Here is a 22,746-nt window from a genome sequence, read left to right as displayed (position 1 = left end):
CTTAATATAGCAAAAATGTGACTATTACAGGGAATCCCCCACATATACATTGATGCTCTGCATACTTGAATGGTCTTTAGTAGAATTTAGTAGAATTGATTAACAATCTCAACACTCAAATGCAATTTAACATTTATTTAATACAATAATGCAAACTACTTGGACAACTACTACTTGCACAAAATGAAGTTCAAGTGTTCTGGTGAGATTGCACTGATTGTGTACTGAGACCATTTCAGCTCCTCTCAGCTGAGACTGGTTTGCTTGAATAACAGAGCCCGTTCCTCGCTGAGTCACACTTGACTGTTATGACAGTTTGTGGTCTGATTCATGGTCCTGATGAAAAGAAGTCCAGTCCTACACTTGCAAAAAGGTCAGACATGCAAAATATATGAGTGTAACTTCATACACCTAAACCAGTTTGAATCTATGCATGCAAGAGAGGTGTGCAGCTGTACATCATCGTAAGTTATAGCTTATACTCAAAGTGCTCGTTTATTTTCCGGACAATCAATCACTGAACAGTCATGAATGCAGAAAATCATTTTTAGCACTCGTACACACGGACTCCCTGTACTTTGGCTATGACTATATTATGAGACTCTACCCTGGCAGAAACTGAGTTTAATAAATAAATCAAGGGGAGGGGAGAAAGGCTCTGAGAAGTAGCACTTAAACAATTATTACCCCCTTGTTCTGCTGAGGCTACTACTTAATATTTGATGACTCCCTTCCTTTCTTCTGGGCCTTCTCCTCCTCCACCTCTCATGTCTTTCCTTTTGCTGTTCCAGTCAATGAAAAGGTCAGGCTCCCTCAGTTGATCTCTGTTATTTAGTGTCAGGACAAACATGACCTGGTTCCTGAAAAGTGTCACCTTGACGTACAAATTTAACATACTGGAAGAGGTGTCCTCTTGACTTTGACTATATTCCCAAAGATCTCCGCTTTGGATGGTGTATTCTTGTACAGATTTAAAAGCATGGGATTGATCTAAGCTAAATCCAGAGGGAGCTTTCAGCTAGCGGTAGCCAAACGGGTCAATAGTGAGATTGTGACCATTGTGAACTTCCCAAAGAACAGATAAGTCTACAATCAAAAAGTGCCACCAGTGTTGTCTTTATCTTTGACTTTTCTTTTCTTTACCTGTGTGTCTTTCTCTTTCATACATACACATAGATTTCTGGTCATCAGGTGAATATCATTAAAGTGAATACAGTAAATACAAGGGATACTGAGTGCATGGAAAGTAACTATTGAATGTTGGATTCTTGAAATGCATTTTCTAAATTGAAGAAACAAATAGAAGAAAACCTGGACTGTACTGAAATTAATATTATACAAGAATTGAATACAGACAATAGTGATATGTTGAATAACATGAACAAAATAAAAGGAGATGAACTCCACAGATTTTATACATGACGATCAGTTTACTCGTAATGGGGAGAACTACTAAGCCTGTGAAAATGGTTGTATAATGTCCTTTTCAACTCTGGAGCTTACTAAAAGATTACCCTGATGACATCATCAGGGTCCTTTGTGCTTGAGCTTAAAAAAGGAAGTCATGTCCAAATTATCTTTAGTCATTGCTGTGATTCTCGGGTGCCAGTATGTGTGATACCCAAGTGGATCCATGATCACATGGTGCAGCATAGTCATCACAGGGGAAAATGTGCTTTTTTTAGGCACTGTGTGCCTGGGGACAAATGAAAAAAAACAAAAACTCTTTTCAACCTCAGCTTAAACTTTATTGTCCCTAAGGGGAAATTTGTGCTGCAGCCAGAACACACAAAGACTTGAACATAAAACATGATAAAATAAATAAAAATATATGATAAAATAAGGTCCCACACACACACACACACACACACACACACAAGCTGACATGGAACCTATAGTGCATCCAACCCATTTATCATCCAACTCAAACATCAATGGTTAAAACATCTCTATCATCACCATGTTGGACCAGGCCTTTTCTACTCTGCATGTCAAACTCCAAACTGTCTGTTTGAGTCTGTTTGGGTCAGGTGTAACTTTCTTTGTGTCCCTCGTGAATTGGCTCTCTTTGTTTTTAAAAGTGATGCGCGTCGGGTTCAGGTAGGTTTTCCACAGACATATTTTGGAGAGGGTCCAAAATTTTGAATCTAATCAACCTGTGAAGATCTTGGAGATGTAATTTTTTTTTAAAAAAGGCCTGCAATAAACTGGCAGCATGGAGTTTCAGAGATGTGGTGAAGTGTCTAATAAAAGAGACAATCAAGACACTCTTGTAATTACTCCCTTTGGATCTGTGTTAATTAGTCCTATAAAGAAATACACTTAGTATCTACAGGACATACACATGACAGAGGAGTACTGGGCCAGTACACCTGCAGACCTCTTTAATTCAGGTCTTCTTCTGTGCCATCATAGCCATACTCTCCACTGTCCTTATTGTCTCTTTAGCACATGTGTAGCCTCCAACAAATTCAACATGCGTTGCTGATGCATCAAGTTAATATCATTACTTCCCCGTCAATGCTAACACAGTCACTTTCCTCTGTTAACTTCTCTAAGTACTTCCATCTTCCTGTCCTGTCTCTATCCTCCCACCTCTCCACTGGCTTCCTTCCTGTGTCAATTATCCACTCCAATCTTATTCACTAACGGCAGTCCCGTAAGACGGCGGTTCCCCTGGCAGTTGGCAGGTGTGAATGTGTTTAAGGTTGGCAAACAAAACAGGATTTTGAGTCTTTGCAAAGCCTATCAAACATCTGTCAAATGTAGTTATTTCGTATAATAAATTTTCTTTTTATCTTTCAAAACAGATTACAGTGTAATATTCGCTGATGTACAAAGAAAGATTGGTTGTTGATTAAATTAAGAACATATTGTCTGATGAAAAAGAACTACAGTGTGGAGCCTTAATGAAGCAGGATTTATCCAAATGTCAAAGATCACTGTGTGCACAATTATGTTCAGGTACATTACCATTAGCTATAGAAACAGGCAGGTTTACTGTTCTCCATTAAGAGAAAAGACTCTGATTGCTATGTGATTTAGATGAGACTGAAGACCAAAGTCCATTCTATCTTTTATTGCTCATTATATGATGATTTAAGGGCTACACTAGTTAGTAAAATGCCCTTAATTTCTGATTTTTCTGAATGAATGAAATTAAATTATAAGAAAATGAAGCTGTGTTTCAGGGAGGGAACCTTTTGTGTTGCTGATTTTATGTGTAGCACTCGGTACAGAAGACAAAGTTCTTTGTTTGCAATGTAACATAAGAAGTTTTGTTCTTGTCTATGTTTGACAAATGTTTCACCATTGCAGCTGTATTTGATGTCTTGTAAGTACACGTGGGCTGGACTCTTGTATGTGCATGACACAATACAACCAAATGCAGAATACTCAAGATGACCATGTTGAACCACACTGGGATGAGAAGACCGAAATATGCCACACTCGAAATGGAAAATAAAAATGCAGCCAGAGTCAGGTGATCTCGTTCAGACATTTTAACAATTTCAGTCTGCACACGCTGCTGTTGAAGCCAGATGCACTGCTTTGTTTTGATGGCCCCATTTTGTCCTTTGTGAACATACCAAATTAGTTTATTTAGAGGGCACTGCTGGCTTTATATTTCCTATCCCAGCAACAATCTGTAGCGAGAATGTGCTCTCTTATGCAATTATATGCATTTACTCTTTAAAAAGAGGGGTGGACGGCAGTGGCATGAAGAAGCAGAGACAAGGGTTTTAGGATACGAATGAACAAGAACAGTTTAATGACAAAATATTTTTAGTGATCTAGATAAAGGACGGGCTCACAGTTTTTCAAGTCTGTCTTAAAATAACAGTCAGGTGCCCATATGAACACTGAAAGAGGTTTTCCTCACTGTAATCATTCCTCCTGTTCATACTGGCTGTTTAAAGATCCCCTTCAAATGTGCTTTCAATGTAAGTGATGGGGGCCAAAATCTACAGTGTGTCCACACAGTCATTTTGTGCAGAAATGCATTTAAAAGTTGATCTGAAGCTTATATGAGGCTTCAACAGTCTGTTTGTCATATCAAGTGGATATCTGCCACATTTACAGTCTTTTTAGCATCAAATTCCCTCTTTGTGTTTCCCTGTCAAGCTGAGTTGGAAGTATAGTAACAAAAAGAGGAACTTTGGCACTAAAAAGACTGTAACATTGAAAGATATCTACTAGATTTGACTAACTGGACAGCTGAGGCTTCATATTAACTTCAGATAAACTTTTAAATACATTTTTGCACAGAAGGAGGCTTGTGGATTTTGGCCCCCATCATCACACTGTAAGTGCTTTATGAAGGGATCCTTTAATGGCCAGTATGATCAGGAGGAATGATTACAGTGAGGAAAACATCTTTCATTTGTGTTCATTTGGGCTCCTGACTGTTGTTTTAAGACATTAATGGTGAACCTGTGCTTTAATCTAAAGAAGTCATTTCAGTTGTGTAGGAAACACTAGATGGCAGTCTTGGTCTTAATGGAAAATCATCTCACCTCCAGATCTGCGTGTCTGTGTGTGTGTGTGTGTGTGTGTGTGTGTGTGTGTGTGTGTGTGTGTGTGTGTGCGTGTGTGTGTGTGTGTGTGCGTGTGTGTGTGTGTGTGATAGAGAGAGAGAGAGAGAGAGAGTTTTATCTGTCATCACTGTCAACAAAGTGTCAGATGAGACCTTGCAGAACCCAGCTTGGCAGAATTGAGTGGTCAGACAGCAGGCACAAACACACACACACACACACACACACACAAACACACACACACACACACACACACACACACACACACACAATCACATTACACTCTACTGTAGTTGACTCCCATATTGAGAGTCCAAGGTGTTTGGCTTGTTTGAGAAGTGGAGTGAGCTCATGAGGCTAATATTAAATAAATATTATTTACTATCAAAGGATTTAATGGCCATGCTGACAAACTTTGACAGATTTCTGCCTTCGCTCCCTTTTGACCCATTCACTGGAACCAGGGTTTAGTGTCATCGTCTCTTTTTAAAAATAAATCACCTCCAGGGTAGAAGTTGCTCCACCAGGGCGACCCTCCTCTCCCTGGAGCCGCAGACATTGTCCAGACTCTGCACTCATTTATTCATTATACAGTGTAAGCCAAAAATATTGTGACATGCTGGGGTCTGTAAACTCCTTAGCCTGATCTGACATCTCATTCATTTTCAAACAAGACATAGAAAGGCATAAAGACAGAATATAAAAGACAAGACACATCAAAAAGAATAACATATGAAGAAGGTAAAGATAAGCACAAATTCAATAAAAAATGTATTGACCATAGAGCTAAAAGGATTAATCAATGAATTGATTAGTCAATCAAAAGAAAATTAAAAATTAAGTGTCATAATCGTCGATTGTTGAAGTCTGTTTCACTTTAAAATGTTAAACATTCCCTTATTCCAGCTTCAATGTTGAGGATCAGCTGCTTTTATTTATTTTAAATGATAATAAACAGAATAACTTTGGGTTTTGGATTGATGTTAGAACAAAACAAGCAATTTGATGGTATCATAGGCTATCATAGGGAATTGTGATGGGCATTTTTCACCTGTAGTGAAATGTTATATACCAATCGATTAATCAGTTAACCCATAAAATAATCTGCATGAAATAATGACGATAATGAATAGTTGCAGCTTTAATCGAGTCGAATTGTTTCAGTATTACACCATAACCTACACTTTGCCTTAAAGGAGAGATTTGCAGTCTTTCCAGTCTGTCTTAAAACAATAGTCAGGTCACAATATTGACACTGGAAGAGGTTTTGCTTGGTGTAATCATTCCTCCTGTTCACAATGACCATTAAAAAGATCCCTGCCTAATGTGTGTTGAATGTAAGTAATAGGGGACAAAATTCACAGTCCTCACTTTTTGCAAAAATGTGTTCAAAAGTTTATCTGGAGCTTATATAGGCTAAGGCTCATTTAAAAGTCTTCAAAAGTTCAAATCTCTTTTTAGTACAAAATTCCCTCTTTGTGTTTCCCTGTTGAGCTGCAGTGGAGGGATAGCAACACAAATTTGGATGGCTGAGGCCTAATATTATATATAGTAGAATATATTTTTGCTGTGGATTATTTCCCCCATCGGTTACATTGAGAGCACATTTGGAATGGTTGGTATTAACAGGAGGAATGAGTACAGCGAGGATGTTTCAGTGATCATATGGAGACCTGACCTGAACCCATCCTTTAACAACCATTATCCCAACTTCCTCTCTTGTATCTCAGTGTTTTAAGGAATAAGGAGCTGGGTCTATTTGTGGATCTTGGTGATATACAGACTGTAATCTGGTCTGCACACACACAAACATACTTTTGCTCGTTAAGAGCTATGAGTGATTAATCAATCTATCACATCCTGCACTGTAAAAAAACAAGACGTTAATTTCCATACAATGTGTGGTAAAATTTCACATTTTACATGCATTTCACATTTTTGAAGAACATTGAGTGTCTATAAATGTACAGTTAATGGTTGTTTTTAGATTTGCTTCCATCTATTTACAATTAAATTCTATAATTCCACAAAACAGTCAATCTTTCTTTAAAAAATAAGGGCAACACTTGTTGTTCTACAGCATGATTGTGTTTTACAAGGTTTTGTTAGTAAAAACACACCAAGAAGTTAATTTTACATTCAAATTTTATAATGAAAAAGTACTAAGCTCCCCTCCAGACATGTTTTAAGATGTACTCTACTTTGACTAGTAGTGTCTCTAAATGTTTTTTCTACAAAAGAAGTGCAGTCCTCCAGACAAAAAAACAAGTCGGTTTAAGGCACCATTCAGTGGTGACATTACCTGAGGTAGCACATGAAGTTTGGTGGTTGTCGGGTGAAAAATTACCAGTAAACCTTTACAATCCAATCCAGATGAAAACCATGCAAGTCAATGGGGAAAAAATAGAGGAAAAACAAGTGCAAGAAGGGAGAACAAGTGTATATTTCCAAGAGCTGTATATACTTGTGCACAGCTGTTGGAAAAAAAACAACACTATTTTGGTGCCCCCCCTACTATAGGTGACTGCCTATGTGGCCTATGCCACGGGCCGCCCCTGTAATGTAATTCATCTAGACTGTTTTGCCCCTGGTGAGTACATTTTCACTGTGTTTTGCTCCCAGTGAGTAAATTTTTACTGTTTTGCCCTCAGTGAATACATCTTTATGTGTCTTGCTCTCAGTGAGTACATTTTCAGTTTTACTCTCAGTGAGTACAATTTCACTCTGTTTTACTCTCAGTGAGTACATTTTCACTGTTTTACTCTCAGTGAGTACAATTTCACTCTGTTTTACTCTCAGTGAGTACATTTTCACTCTGTTTTACTCTCAGTGAGTACAATTTCACTCTGTTTTACTCTCAGTGAGTACAATTTCACTCTGTTTTACTCTCAGTGAGTACATTTTCAGTTTTACTCTCAGTGAGTACAATTTCACTCTGTTTTACTCTCAGTGAGTACATTTTCACTGTTTTACTCTCAGTGAGTACATTTTCACTCTGTTTTATTCTCAGTGAGTACATTTTCACTGTTTTACTCTCAGTGAGTACATTTTCACTCTGTTTTATTCTCAGTGAGTACATTTTCACTCTGTTTTACTCTCAGTGAGTACATTTTCACTGTTTTATTCTCAGTGAGTACATTTTCACTGTTTTACTCTCAGTGAGTACATTTTCACTCTGTTTTATTCTCAGTGAGTACATTTTCACTGTTTTACTCTTAGTGAGTACATTTTCAGTTTTACTCTCAGTGAGTACGTTTTCACTCTGTTTTACTCTCAGTGAGTACATTTTCACTGTTTTACTCTCAGTGAGTACATTTTCACTGTTTTATTCTCAGTGAGTACATTTTCACTGTTTTACTCTCAGTGAGTACACTTTCACTCTATCTTGCCCTCAGTGAGTACATTTTCACTGTACATTTTCAGTTTTACTCTCAGTGAGTACATTTTCACTGTTTTACTCTTAGTGAGTACATTTTCACTCTATCTTGCCCTCAGTGAGTACATTTTCACTGTTTTACTCTCAGTGAGTACATTTTCACTCTATCTTGCCCTCAGTGAGTACATTTTCACTGTTTTACTCTCAGTGAGTACATTTTCACCGTTTTGCTCTCAGTGAGTACATTTTCACAGTTTTGCTCTCAGTGAGTACATTTTCACTATCTTGCTCTCAGTGAGTACATTTTCACTGTTTTACTCTCAGTGAGTACATTTTCACTCTATCTTGCTCTCAGTGAGTACATGTTCACAGTTTTGGCCCCGGTGAGTACTTTTTCACTCTATCTTGCTCTCAGTGAGTACATTTTCAGTGTTACTCTCAATGAGTACATTTTCACTCTGTTTTACTCTCAGTGAGTACTATTTCACTCTATCTTGCTCTCAGTGAGTACATTTTCACTGTTTTGCCCTCAGTGAGTACATTTTCACTCTGTTTTGCCCTCAGTGAGTACATTTTCACTCTATCTTGCGCTCAGTGAGTACATTTTCACTGTTTTGCGCTCAGTGAGTACATTTTCACAGTTTTGGCCCCGGTGAGTACATTTTCACTCATTCGAAACTTTCCCGCTCTGTCAGCCCTGACTGCCCATTACTTTCAGTGTAAACCATAGTGTAAACTAGTGTGTAAACTAGTGTATGAAGGTGTCGGAACCCTTCACCCTTTGACCCCAGCAGCGCCTCTAATCTGCGCAGCGGAATGAGAGGCATTCTTCAGCTGCTCGCAGGAGGAGGGGGCGGTGGTGGGTGGGAGGGGAAGTTACGACGTAGTAACTAGCGTCCCAGTCAGTCAGTCAGTCAGTGAGTGAACCAAGTTTCCAGCGAGTCAGTCATCACGGTCTGCAACCTTTCTTTTTTGAAATGAGCTCACACGGCGGCCGCGGGCGGGATTTATGCGGTTATAGAAGACCGTGATCGTGGGTTTGGAGGGGGCCCGGTCCGGCCCGGTCCTCCGGAGAAGCTGAATATGGGTCAGACTGCCGTCTCTGCCGTGTCTCAGCCTGCGAGCGGTGAGTGTGTGGATGTGTATGTGTGTGTGTGTGTGTGTGTCACATTCCGCTATCTTTATTCAGGAAGTCTGCTCATTTTCTTTTTTAAAAACTCTTCTGTCGCGTAATTGATCGAAATTTTTACTGACAGCTGCACACAAACAAAACGCTCAACGACTTCATGCTAATAGGAAGTTAGCTAACTAAATGTGTGTTAAATTAATTAAGACGCTGTTGCATCACACACTCAGTTTCTAAATGTTTCGCTGGCTGTTACTCAACTGGAGTAAAAGTAGTGAAACGTTAAAGCTACACTGTGAGATGAGTTTGTTTATAAGACTCATGAAGCGCACTGTTTGTTGTGTTTATGCATTCAGCGGTTTCACTTGGTTCCGGATGAACTCCAGTACATCATCTTAGTTTTTAACCAGTTTGTTTGAGCATCTGAAGTCCATCTTTACATGTAATTCACAGCCCAGAAACATATTAAACTAGACGACATCATGCCTACAAGTGTCTTTGTCATAGCTTCACAGGAAATGTCATCACATCTAGTTGAAGTGTTTGATTGTGTCCAAGTAGAAGAAGTGCTGGAGTCATAACTATGGCTGCAATTAACGATTAGTTCCCCAGTTAACTGATGGTTTGGTCTAAATGTCAGAAAACTGAATTATTTGGCAATGAGAATTTCTCAAAGTCCCAGGTGATGCCAACAAATAACTTTATTTGTCCGATCAAAAAGATATTAGGGCAACAACTTATGATTATGTTCATTATGGACTATTTTCTCAATCAATCAATTAGTTGTTTGGCCTAAAAAATGACAGAAAATGGTGAAAAATGTCAATTGCAACTGCCCAGTGCCCAAGATGATGTCCTCAAATGTCTTCTTTTTCACGAACAACAGTCCACAACCCAGATATATTCAGGTTATTATCATAGACGACTAAAGAAACCAGAAAATATTCACATTTGAGAAGCTGGAATCAGAGAATTTGGATGACGATTAATTGGTTATCAAAATAGTTGCCGATTAATCTTCTGTTGATCGGCTAATCGATGAATCGACAAATCGTTGCAGCCCTAAGTGATATGATAAGACAGAGAAACACAGCAAATGCTCACAATTAAGAAGCTGGAACCGGGTTATTGCTGATTATTAGTGTTATTGTTTCAGTTCTGCAACTTACAGATCTCTATTTCAGTTTTACCTTCCGTGTTTGGCATGTTACACTCCAATAATATACTACCTTCAATATATTCTTAAATCCAGATCCTGTGACTGAAGTCTTGCTGACTAATCAAGGGCTGTTTCACACCTGTAGTACAAAGTCAGTTCAGTAATCACCACATGACTGTGAACCATCACTTTAGAGGGACAACCATTTTTAGTCTGCAGATGTTTGACTAATTAAAGGAAAGACCAACAGAAAGTGTCCTTGGTGTAGAATTTCTAACTCTCTGGAACTCAAATTCTTCCAAACTCCAACCATTCTTCCAAAAGTTATCCCCTCATTTGGTGTTTTGATGATCTAGTGGAGAGCTCTGTCTAACACATTGGTCCAAAATCTTCGCCAGGTGTTAAATTAGGTGAAGATCTGGTGACCCCCTTGTGTCCTGTATTGAATCTTAATACCTTTGTCTTTAGAGGTATCGACCAAAATGTGTCTGCTGCACTCAGCATTGAAAACTGTGTTGCTCAACACAATTTCCAAAAGCACAACGTGATGTCTTAAAATTGCTTGTTTTGTCCGACCAACAGTCTCAGTCAAAGAAGCAGGTAAAAATGAACGTTATTCAATGAGAGTTATAGACTAATTGATGACTTGTTTCAGCTCTAGATCAGATATGTCCTGATTGAAAGCTCTTAAACAGCTACTGAGTAGACCTTGAGCTACTTGGCTTATTCTGTGTAATAGAAAAGTTGGTATTAGTTCTGAAACACTGATATCTGTAGTGAAAATCTAAGACAACACCCAGCCTCACCCTGTCTGGAAACATATGCATTCATTATGTTTCTGCACTCAGTATTCATTCAGGTTTTTGCTGTAATCTGTCACCAGCCTGACTATTAACAACATCACTGACGCTCATCATAACACACAGAGTTTGTAGAAGTCTACATAGTTGATTGGGAAAAAAACCAAGACATTTCAAGATGTCACTATGAGCTCTAAGAAATTATTCATTTTTAACTATTTTCTGACATTTTATAGACTGATGTTAATTGTTAGTTACATGAAAACTGATGTAAGGATGCATCATGAGATGTTGCTCTTTCATTCACTGATGGAGCACTTCGGTGAAGCTACACAAACACAAAGCTTTACAAGATAAGACTTAAAACTTTAAATACATAAAGCTGACAGTGCCTCAGTATTCCTAGTAACACCATGTTAAATGTGTTTGTGCATGCTGTACAGCCATACTTAAGGATATTTTCTCTTGCCGTCTGTAGTCTTTGGTTTTTCCGTGAGCAATAAAGTAAACATTAGACATTTGTTCACATTTTTATGGGAATGCTTGAAGGCAGCGAGGTACAGGAAGAGATGACTGACTCCGGATGAAAACAAAACTGGACCCCTTTTATGACGCTGTCAGCATTTAAAGTCAAACCCAAACTGTTTTGTAGCACACTTAAGCCAACATGCATGGGAACCTGGGTCTATAATAATGATCTACATGTTCTGCATGGCTGCATTATGGGCTACATAACGATGCTGTGATGTACTTTTAATGCTGAATCTATACTACTAAGAGCAGCAGAGGCAAGTGAACATGGTCCTTATTGAAAGATCATTAATGTAAAACTAATTTCCTTTGAGGCTCAATGAATCATGGTTATATGCTTAAACACTGTAAAGCTGCGGTTTCCTGTTTGATTCCTGTTTGTACTGTTACTCTTGACATAATCCAAGCCTCTAGGTCCTGTGAGTATCATGAGTTGAGCTGTACTGTGCGTGCTCCGGCCTACTTGTATTGGAGAAAGATTTGGAAGAAATGACCCAAGTGTTAAAAATGCAGCTAATGCCCGGTGTCGCCCCTCCCTCCGCTCTCGTCCAACACCTCTTGTTGCCTTGTTTTCCTCGTCTTCTCTTCTCCGTTCCTGCCCTCCTCTTTCCCACCTTTCCTTTTTCCACCTCTCCTTTTCTCTCTCTCTCTCTCTCCTTCCACTCTTCTCCCTCTTTTGTCTCTCCTTGCCTCTTTTTCCCCCTCCATCCCTCTTCCTCTGTTTCGTGACGTTGGGTTCTTCCCTCCCCGGTGACTTGCAGCGAAGGAAGGAAGCCTCTCCCTTTCCCCTCCTCCTCAACACATGTTCCTGCTCTAACGTCTGAAAAAGACACATACGCTGACTTTGTCACAATACATTGCTGCTTTAGTCCTGTAACGTTGTACCAGACAATATATGTATGTATTGAAACAAAACAGTGCCAGGTTGAACGGCTGTTACACAAGTTTTGTCTGGTGATTTTAGACGTTAAAATGCAGTTCACAGAATAAATCCTGTGTGTGATTACTTCATTCAGATGTCTGTTGTGTATCAAGTTGTGTTTCTGATGATCCTGCCCATTTCCACAGCTGCTGTATATCTAAATCCTGACTCACCCTTCTACCATGACATTGCGAGTCATCTGTTTCAAAAATAAAACGCTTCGCTGTGAAATCCAGCGTGGAATCGTGGAGTCGAGTCAGCGACTGTAATATGTAATAAAATCCCTGAGTTGAGCTGAGGTGGACCAGGGCCACATTGTTGTAATTAAAAAGTCATAGTTAATATTATTTTGGAAAGAATGGCTGAAAAAAGTACTTTTGTTGGATCGATCTGTCTTGCCTGAATTGCAGAATTGCTGTAAAAGTGCAAACCTCTGCAGTTCTTGTGGTAATGAATGGATTTGAATTTTATAATTGACCCAAGTTTGCATTATGTTACACTGGAATTTAAAATCAGAGTTAATAACATAATATTTTACCTTTTTATAACCATGCAGATTGATAAACTGAAGCCCTACAGTGCCCTCATTTCAACTTTTCTTGCAGCTCAACCACTGAGGACTTACAGTATACATAGTGTCATTTTTCATACTATATGTACACAATGTACAGGCGTGTCTTTCTTTGGCTTTGAGGTTAAGCTGTATTGTATTCATAAGTTCTGGTATTCTTTATTGGTCAAATTCGTGGTGTCACTTCCTTTGTTCTTTACTGTGTGCGATTTTTTTGCAAATGAGCTCAATGTGTGTGTCATAAGAATGAAGGCTTACCAAAATATGTTTCCTGTGTTGCTACATGACAACTATGCATCTACAATCTTCCCCTTTTTCTTAAATTACCTATTAATTGCTGCATAGAACCAAAAAAATGTTAACTAAAAATAGCTTTGGAGCTCAAAAATGTAATCTATTCAGTTTGATCTAAACATTTTGTAATACTGATTTTACCAGGAAGTGATGAAGCAGATGATAGATGTTCAGAGTCGTGTGATTTGCACCTGGACAGATCAATAATACTGATAAAGCTGTCGGTTCTACAAACCAACTTCATCTACAGTAGAGTCACGTATTTTGTCACTTCTTTGGCTTCATCTTGTCTCTGTTCCCTAAAGTTGACAATAATCTTCCTCTCTTCTCTCTACAGTTTCTCTTCCCTTTCTCTTGTTTCTCTTTCTTTCTTCCATCTCTACTCTGCGAGTAATAAACCCGTCCATTGTGCCTCTTCAGTTCCCACTAGAAGTTTAATAGTTGGGCTAATGGTGGTGATAATCGCTGTTACTGATTTTCCCATCATTAGCAGCACAAAGCAGCTGCTGAAATGCACCTATTGTGATTTGATATCAACACAGGAACAGGAAATGAGTGTGTGTGTGTGTGTGTATGTGTGTGGATGTTTATGTGTGTGTGTGTGTAAGAGAGAAGTAAATTGGTGTCAGGGGAGAGCATGTACTGGGCTCTGCACTGTACTTTTCCATGTCTTCATTCTTGGGTTTTGTGCCCTTAAATGCCATGTTGTATATGTGTATGCTGTTTTTTTTTTGGTCACATCCTTCAACAGTCAGAGTTGTGAAAGAAACAAAATCTGTTTGGGAGCAATCATACCCAGATAGTGTTTATGTCACTCTGTGATTTGATGATACAGACTTTAAAGGTTCTATATGTGAGAATTGTGAAGTAATTTATGTGTATTAATCATTTTTTTATTGTCAATGAATGAACAGGTTTTAACATAATCTAAAAAATGAAATCTTCCCCAACTTTCTCAGTTGTCTTTAACAGTCAGTGGACTGATTTCTACCCGGGCTGGGTTTTCTGCGAAAATCCAAAGGATGTGACGTTTTTGCGCGCCCCCGAGTACCTTGCCTCTCTCCAGCTAACATCAACAAATGACCGCCATAACGACGCAACAACACAACACAACAAAAACGGTGCTATCCGACTCGAAACACACTGCAGATATTAGCTCTCCAGCTAATGAGATGGCTAGCTGCCTCCGTCAACCACTACACATTTCACAACCACCCCGCAATGACAAGTCGCCCGCTCCTGAGCACACACAGCTAAAACAACATTATTTCCTCAACAAAGGAGCAGAAAACAAACTCCAGAGCAATAGCAGAACATAGCTTACCCCTTTTGTTTTTTTCTGTTGGTGGTCCAAAGGTCATAAGCGCATATTTCACAATAAAACCGCAGCGCATTGCTCCCTGGCCACAGCTCACTGAGCCCACCAGTGTCTGGTACACATGGTTGGTAAAAAAAAAAAAAAAAAAAAAAAAAAAAGTGTAAGCAAGTAAAAAGACTTCAGCTGGAATAGTCTTGCGCCGCTGATCGAGCAAAGGCGACAGGATGTTGACTGCAGCTCACTTAATGGCCACCGGTGTCACTAATGAGAAGGAATTTCTGATTCTTACTAATAGAACCTTTGACAAAAGAAAATTGCTTCAGTAATTACATCCTCTGATTTTTATTTCTTCTCACTATTGGAGCCCGGCTTTATAATTTAGGATAATGAGACATCTGTTTCTTGACATAATAATCATATTCTTTTACTGAAACAGAGAGTCATCAGTTTCAGCTGATGTTCATCAGTGAGGCGTATTTAGCACCAGATGGTCGCTAACATCATATATTGGCATCAGCTGTCTGTGAGTAATGGTGTGAGCCGACCAATCAGCGGGGCATTGATTGTTTTCAATTGAGCTGAAGGTTAGGATGTGGATTTGTGCCACCGGATATACCCTTGAGAAAATATTACAGAAGAGTTTAAATTTTTATTCTTCGTTTCCTGGAGTAAACGTATCCTATAGAATATCTTATCAGGGTGTAACGGTACACAAAATTCATGGTTGGGTATGTACCTCAGTTTTTGGGTTTCAGTTCAGTTTGGTGCAATTTTGGCAGGAAGGAAAAAAAACAGCAGGAAAAAAGGTAGAAAATAACACAAACTATTTCTGAAACAGTTTAGTTGTGCTGCAGTGGAAAAGGAAAACAAACTTTCTGTTTCTTGCAAGGACTCAGGACACCTGCTGACAACTGTTTTATGCTGATTTATTATACTGTGTATAAAGTAGTTCAAACTAGCTCCACCTCCAGCAGCTACAACACTAACATGCTGCTTACACACTGATGCTTCAATGTTAATATTCTAATGATGTCATATATATAATAATATATCAGTCCAATACTTGTACTTTCATACTTTTTAACTACATTTTTCTCTCAGAACTGGTTCTTTCGACGTTTTTATCATTGTTCTGAACGGCTTCACTCAAAAGCAGAGTGAAATGCCGACCGTCACAGAGAGGGGAAGTGGATAGGGAGACGTGATATTGTTTCACTGCGGAGCCAACAGCCTGTCTTCAAAGATCTAAAATTCTAGGTCTAAAATTCAGGCCAGCAAAAATGACCTATAGTTACATTCACGCTATCTAGTGACTGTAGTAATTATGACCCGGGGAAGTGATGCAGTTTAGATGATGTCAATATAGGGTGACTTCCTTATTAGGAGGAGGCAGGTTGGGGGGATGGCTAGATAGTTAGTTAGATGGCAAAAAGGCACATTTAAAAAAAAAACGTTACGACGACTGTCATGGTGTTTACTGTTCTAGTGTTTCCCCTAATTTCATGAGTGTTGCTGCTAAAATTTCACATGATCATTGATATCAGTTTGGCTACTAATGATTTTCATTCGCACCCTGTAACACGCTAGTTACCGTGGAATTGTTTTGAGTCATCCTCCCTCTCTTTATTCTTCGAAGGACATTTACATGAAAGGTACTGTTGTAGCGTATTAAGGAATAGGGCAGTGCATAATGTGTGTGCGTAGCGATTGTGTGGTTGAGCAAGCGGCAGAACAGTGATGGTGAATGTGAGGTTAGCAGTAACTTGTCAGTCTGGCAGTAAATGTACAGTACAGGCTGCAGTGTGTCAGTTAATAAATGCTGCAGCTGAAGGGAAGTTAGCCCTGACAATGGGTTAGCCTGGTGGACCAGATATTCTCGTATTAGTGTCAATCTCATCCTAAGCAGAGAAATGTCCGGCTGCTGAGTCTCTCCAGAGATTTGCTCCCCATGCCCCCCTAAAGCAGTTGACCAAGGGGAAACACTGTGTTGCCATGTCGATGAAGGTTGCATAACTTTGAGGAAGTAGAAACCACATTTTAGGTGATCATTTTAACCCATTCATTCTGACGGCAAAGACACTACATGGTAACCAGGGTAACCAGGCTACCTTGGCTAAGCCGGCCAGCATACATTCATGAGCATGCTACAGCTAAGTGGTGCGCTGCCAAAATGTTCCGGGTGGAACTTGCGCTCTAGAATTATTGTTCCATACGTCGGAGTAAGTGGATTATTAAACTGTTTTGACAGTAATTGTTTGCGTCACGGAGCATACTGAACTAAGGAAAGTCATGTATCGAACCGAATGGCTCAGGATGAATCCATGTACTGTTACACCCCTAATAGCTAATGATTTCTTTACTATTAGCTAAATGTGATGAACATCTGGATCATCCCAACAAATTTGAGTGTGTTTTCAGCTTTGGTCTGTTTGAAATGTGGGAGATTTTTTAGCCGACTATGTTGCTGCTTAAGCTTCTTAAATAGAACAAAACTGCACTGTTGCCTTTTCAACTAACCTTTACTGTATTTTCGTCAGTAGTTATTTGGAGGCACATGAGCTGAGATCACCAGCTGGTCTGTCTGCACTTTTGAATGTCACATCTTACCCATCGTCAGCAGCCACAGTGAACATCTGATTTAGTCTGCATGTGTGCTCATTTTTGTAACAGCCAAATGTTGAGTGAATCGGTCCATGAAGGCAGCCATGAAAGAAATCCCTCTCATCATCTCACTCTTTTTCCTCTCATAGATTGTTTCCTGGATTATAAAAGTGTGTGTGTGTGTGTGTGTGTGTGTGTGTGTGTGTGTTTGTAGAAGAGATGAGGGCAGGCCTGCTTGTCTACACTTAAAGGAGTGACAATAAATGCACAGACATACTGTAGATAATTACACACACAACTAATCTTTTACAGTAATGTATTATTCCAACAGGTGTAATGATTTAATTTCTATATAAACACACATAGAGAAGCCAGGAAGTGGAGTATGGTAGGGACAAGAATTTGTTTAATGCCATTGTAATAGATCTGCAATTGATTAATTGATTAGTTGCCAACTATTAAATTAATTGGCAACTATTTTGATAATCGATTAATTGTTTTGAGAAGAAAAAATGTACAAATTCTCTGGTTCCAGCTTCTTAAATGAACATGTTTTCTGGTTTCTTTAGTCTTCTATGGCAGTAAGCTGAATGTCTTTGGGTTTAGGACTGTTGGTTGGGACAAAACAAGTAGCTTAATTTAATTTAGTTCAATCTTGGGTTTTGGGAAACTGTGATTGACATGTTTCATCATTTTCTGACATTTTATAGACCAAACAACAACAGATTAATTGATAATGAATATAATTTTTAGTTGCAGCCCTACATTGTACTGCAAGGCAGTATCGGAAATAACTCCCTTGTTCACTCTTTCGCTGCTGCCCATATAATGGACAAGCAGTGGTTGACTCAGTGAGTAAACTGAGATGTCGGACATATGAATTATTGTCATTTGGCATCATCACTGACAAGTGTAGTCACACTATGGTAACCTGCAATGTAACACGTTCTATTTTGGGATTGTTAGCAAAAAAAACCTTGATTTTTGTTGCATTGCGGGAATCTTTGAGGACACTATATAGTGCATAGATTTCACACTCAGAATCAAATAAAAGGGTGGAGGGTAAATATAGTGCTCTATAAAGGAAACAGGAAGTAATTTCAGACACAATCCATGTCCTCTATGTGTCCCTTGCACATGAAAACATCTATGAAACCTATTTGAACAACAGAAAAAATCCCATAAAACACTGTAAGATGGGAAAATCCCATTTTTGAATCCCACATTTGTAGGTTTGCTGAATACACAGCTGCATGTTTGCACCTATGAGCCAAAGCTGTTGAGCAAACCAAGAGTGCTAAAACATGATCTAATGTAGCATCCAAACTGTGTGAGAGAGTGTGGAGAGGACAAACTCACTCTGAACGCATGTCATAACTTAGCGATATTAAATTTAGGGAATGGAATCGGTCATTTGAGGACACCTCTACACTGAAACACAGATGCTAACTCGCTGTTAACACTCCTCCTCCTGCACTCCTCCTTAACTGACCAGACAAGCCAACCTGCAACTTCAGTTCCTACTGGCAATGATTTTTTCGAGGGAATAAATTAAGTAATTCAAGGGCAGAAATTATGAGATTCAGGGAAAAAATACTAAAACTTTCCATGCAGAAATGATTAAAAAAAAATTGATCCCTGCTGGGCTCCATACAGTCAGAAGGCCTAAGTGATTCAGCAGTGTTATGTAGCTGAAAAAACAAAAACCTTCCTCTGCTTGAATCTGAGGAATCACACAGCACCTCTCTTTCCTCTGTGATGTTCCGACATGATACACCCACACACCCACACACCCACACACACACACACACACACACACACACACATACATAAACACAAATACAGCACGGACACACTGTGTGCAGTAACCCAGAAGGTTCACAGCACTTCTAATCTTCCAACAGGAAGAGGAGGAGTTGTGGAAGGACATGGATCTAGCCAAGACACACACACACACACACACACACACACACACACACAAACACTGTACAAATACTGTACAGAGACAGAGTTGGAAATGTATTCCTGCTTTGCTTTTGAAAGCTGAGTTATTGATTTGGACCAGTGTTGCCAACTATTTTCATTGGAAAGTAGCTAAAACCTCCTATAAAAGTTGCTAGATGACATAATCCGCTAATTTGCTTATCATTGACGTCATTACGTGACGTAGACAAGATTGTTTCTTAAAATTATTTATTTACAACAGTATTTCAATAGTCAAGGCAACTTTATTTATAAAGCACATTTCATACCCAGGGCAATTCAAGGGTGCTTTACAGAAAATGAAATAAAAGAATATTGTAGCAGAACAATTCAAATTATTAGATAAAAATTCCAGCGTGAGGATAATAAAAAAAAATATTAAAGCATATCAAATTAAAATAAATAAAAAAGATGTCAAACTGAGTGTTAAAACTATGTAAACACACATTTAAAAGAATGATAGAAATAAAAAGAGTTTGTGTTTAGTCTGTCTTGAATTAGATGTGATTCATCAAGTGTGTTTATTATCTTCATGTATTACAAGACATGAACTTTGATCTGGTGCAAACACAGAACTGAACTGCAGTGTGAGTTCTTGTTTTGAGTTTGTATCATGATGTGATCTGATGTTATATTTTTGTTTTTCTGTGTCTAGTTGATGGGTTGGAGAAATCACCATCGCTGGCCAGCTGTGACGTGGTGGTGGACTTTGCCACCAGTACCCAGAATGCCCCTGCATCACGGCAGCAGCGAGGCAAGCTGTCGTCACTAGGAAAACTGTTCAAACCCTGGAAGTGGAGGAAGAAGAAGACCAGCGACAGGTTCCAGGATCTTTCCAAAGGTTGGACGTCTTGTGTGTGTGTGTGTGTGTGTGTGTGTGTGTGTGTTTGTGTGTGTGTTTGCCTCTGACTTACTTTCCTCAATCAAGTGTCTGTACAGCATCACAGCTTGCGTTTTTGGATTTGTGCTGAATATTTAGTGTGAACAGGAGCAGTGTTCTTGTGTTCCTAGAGTCCCAGGAGAGCTTTAAATTGAAAAGAGTGTACAATTTGTTTGCAGCTCTCACTGATTCATTCCTGAAGACTTGGCTAGGAAATAAAAAAGGACAGAGCTAAATCCAAAAAGAAAAGACTCCTTTTCTCCATGGCTGCTAGTTATATTCGAGTCCTCATACATGCACGTGCCATAGGGATGGGTATCATTAGGACTTTATCAATAAAAATCAATACTCTTATTGACAGTAATCTCCATAATTTGGTGCAAAAAATAAAGACATGATGTGAAAAAATGTGAAACGATTCAACAGTTATTTATTTACGAATATAACAGTTAAATCAGAAGTGCTTAAAACCAGCGCTGTGTCTGAGTTAATAACTACACTTATTTTTATAACGATTAGTCAACCGAAGAAAATCTTGGTCGACTGAAATTCTACCAACTCTTCAACTAACAGATTGGTCAATGGAGGAAAAAAAGTGACTTTCACGTAATATAGTAAACAAGCCAAGTTAGACTTTTGAGCTAATGCCTGCTAACTACTTAGCAGGTGATATCACTGTGATATCTAGTGTCAGCAACATTTTTTGCCGACACTAGATATCAAACAAGAGACTAGATATTAAGTTGCTGTGAGCTGTAAATTCACCATTTGTAAGCAGAAGGCAGAAGATATTGTTATCTTGGAGCGTAAGTCTTCCACTGGGCAGCTCTCCTGCTCCCGCCTCAGTCTCAGACTCACCCTGGTCAGAGTGAGTCTCCTCAGCCTGCTGCTGGCTGTGCATCACTATCGTCTTCTTTCTTCCGGTTTATGGCAGATGGCAACCAGCGTTAAGGTGCATTACTACCACCTACGCCAGCTATGTTAGAATGAATTAGTGTTACATAAATACTGACAGCAGCACCGTTTGTTCAGGAGCTTATCGATATTTCGGTACCGACCAGTCAGGAACTGGTACCAATTTAGTGCCGGTTCTCGATACCCATCCCTAATGTGCCACTGGTAGGTGTCAGGTTACTGTCAAGGTGCAAAGCAAAAAAGTAGATCAGGTGAGAGGTCAGAATTAGCTATAGCCGTGACGCCCTGAGTTTGTAGACATTCAATGGCTGAACCTCTGAACCTGTTCTCCACACTCTGGGGCATCAACTGCAATGCCCTCTTTTTTTTTAGTGTTTCAATTTAGTTTTTTCATGAAGTATTGTCTCCGCTGATTATCTTCCTGTGATGTAGTCAGCTCAGGTCCAGCTCCAGCCATCTTTATTTAACACCGTCTTAATATCACAGCCTCATTTTAGTGTATAGATTGGTATACCAAATCAATTTAAACGTCATTGTGTGATCAACTCTGAGCATGCTTCATTGAGTCTAATCTGATTTTAGTGACACAGCTGTCATTGAGCACAAGGCTCTCATTCTCAAGAGCTTTTAGAGAAAAAAGCAGCAGGAAAGAACTAGCTTAGTTCCTCTTCTATGACTATATGTGGTGCTGTTGTGTGCAGCGTGGGGCGGGGATAGCAATGACGCAATAGGAAGAGGAACATTGCTCTTGTCATGGTGCACAATTTGTGTCCACTGGCCAAATAGCTAGTGATTGTTGAACTACTATTGTTTTTTTGTTGGCTGGTGAGTGAAGGAAATCTACCAGCTATTTGCATATTTCACCAGCATTTGGCTGGTGGCCGGTACTAATTTTGTGCCCTGGCTCTTGTGCAATGCTTTTGTGAATTTCTGAGTAAATTAATTGCATAAAATGCCACGTTTTATGTGTTTTTCTTAAGGTATTTTTTTTTTTCACATTGATTAGTGCAGTTCCCCCAGTGAATCAGACATTGACCTTGATCTTGATCTTTCAGTTCTTGAGAGAAAAATCTCAACAAGACAAACGAGGGAGGATCTTATCAAGAAAGGAGTACTCATGCCTGAACAAGGTTTGTCTGATCATTCATTCAAGTGTTTGTTCATTCATTTATTTTTACCACTTTTTTTTTTTTCCAAATGCAAAATGTCAGACAGTACTTGTGTGATTAAAAAAACAAAACTTTTTGACCCAGATGGGGAACTTATTTGTTTTTCGTATCCATTTTCTAGTGTTTTTCAAAGTCCTTCACCTTTTGAGTTTCAACTTCATTGTAATAATCACTTAATGAAAATGTAGGTGAAAACTGCTCGTTGGATTGTGTTTCCAGTGTGAATGAATTTGAATTTGAACTCTGCTTTCGAGCAACTGAGTAGTACTAAAAAGCAGAGGATTTCAGTTACAGTAAATGTTGTTATTTCCCTTTTAGATGAACCAATCAGCAGTGAAAATCTGAACGGCCATGCCACATCCAGTGTGACATCAGAGGAGGTCACAGTTGACATCGAGTCAACAGAAACACAGCTGGAGGAACAGGCCAGCACCGAGGACAAAACAGGTAATATCTGGATTAGTTATTGTGTCCAACATGAGTTTTTGTTATACTGTGACCTTTAATCCAAAGCTGATTGGAGTCCTTAATCTTCGGATCTCAGTTCTAGTTGAGGCTTTAGCCCG

General features: G+C 39.1%; 1 protein-coding gene across 4 annotated transcripts in view; it reads left to right on the top strand.

The window, feature by feature from the left end:
• phactr2 (phosphatase and actin regulator 2) overlaps positions 1-22,746 on the top strand; it is a 54,182-nt gene that overhangs the window by 14,229 nt on the left and 17,207 nt on the right. For 3 of the 4 annotated variants that reach the window (XR_006099820.1, XM_042432615.1, XM_042432616.1), the window contains exons 3-5: positions 19,872-20,057; positions 22,067-22,141; positions 22,499-22,627. Coding sequence is in view for 3 of the 4 variants with exons in the window: in XM_042432615.1 (XP_042288549.1) it covers positions 19,872-20,057; positions 22,067-22,141; positions 22,499-22,627 (390 nt within the window). In the remaining variant the exon portion in view is untranslated. Of the gene's footprint in view, positions 1-8,787; positions 9,038-19,871; positions 20,058-22,066; positions 22,142-22,498; positions 22,628-22,746 lie in introns of those variants that run through there. The other variant, XM_042432617.1, reaches the window with a different exon arrangement.

Source organism: Thunnus maccoyii, chromosome 14 (genome assembly GCF_910596095.1).
Source record: "Thunnus maccoyii chromosome 14, fThuMac1.1, whole genome shotgun sequence".
Taxonomy (NCBI): Eukaryota; Metazoa; Chordata; class Actinopteri; order Scombriformes; family Scombridae; genus Thunnus; species Thunnus maccoyii.
Note: the sequence above shows the minus strand (reverse complement) of the source record. Positions and strands in the feature narration are given on the sequence as shown.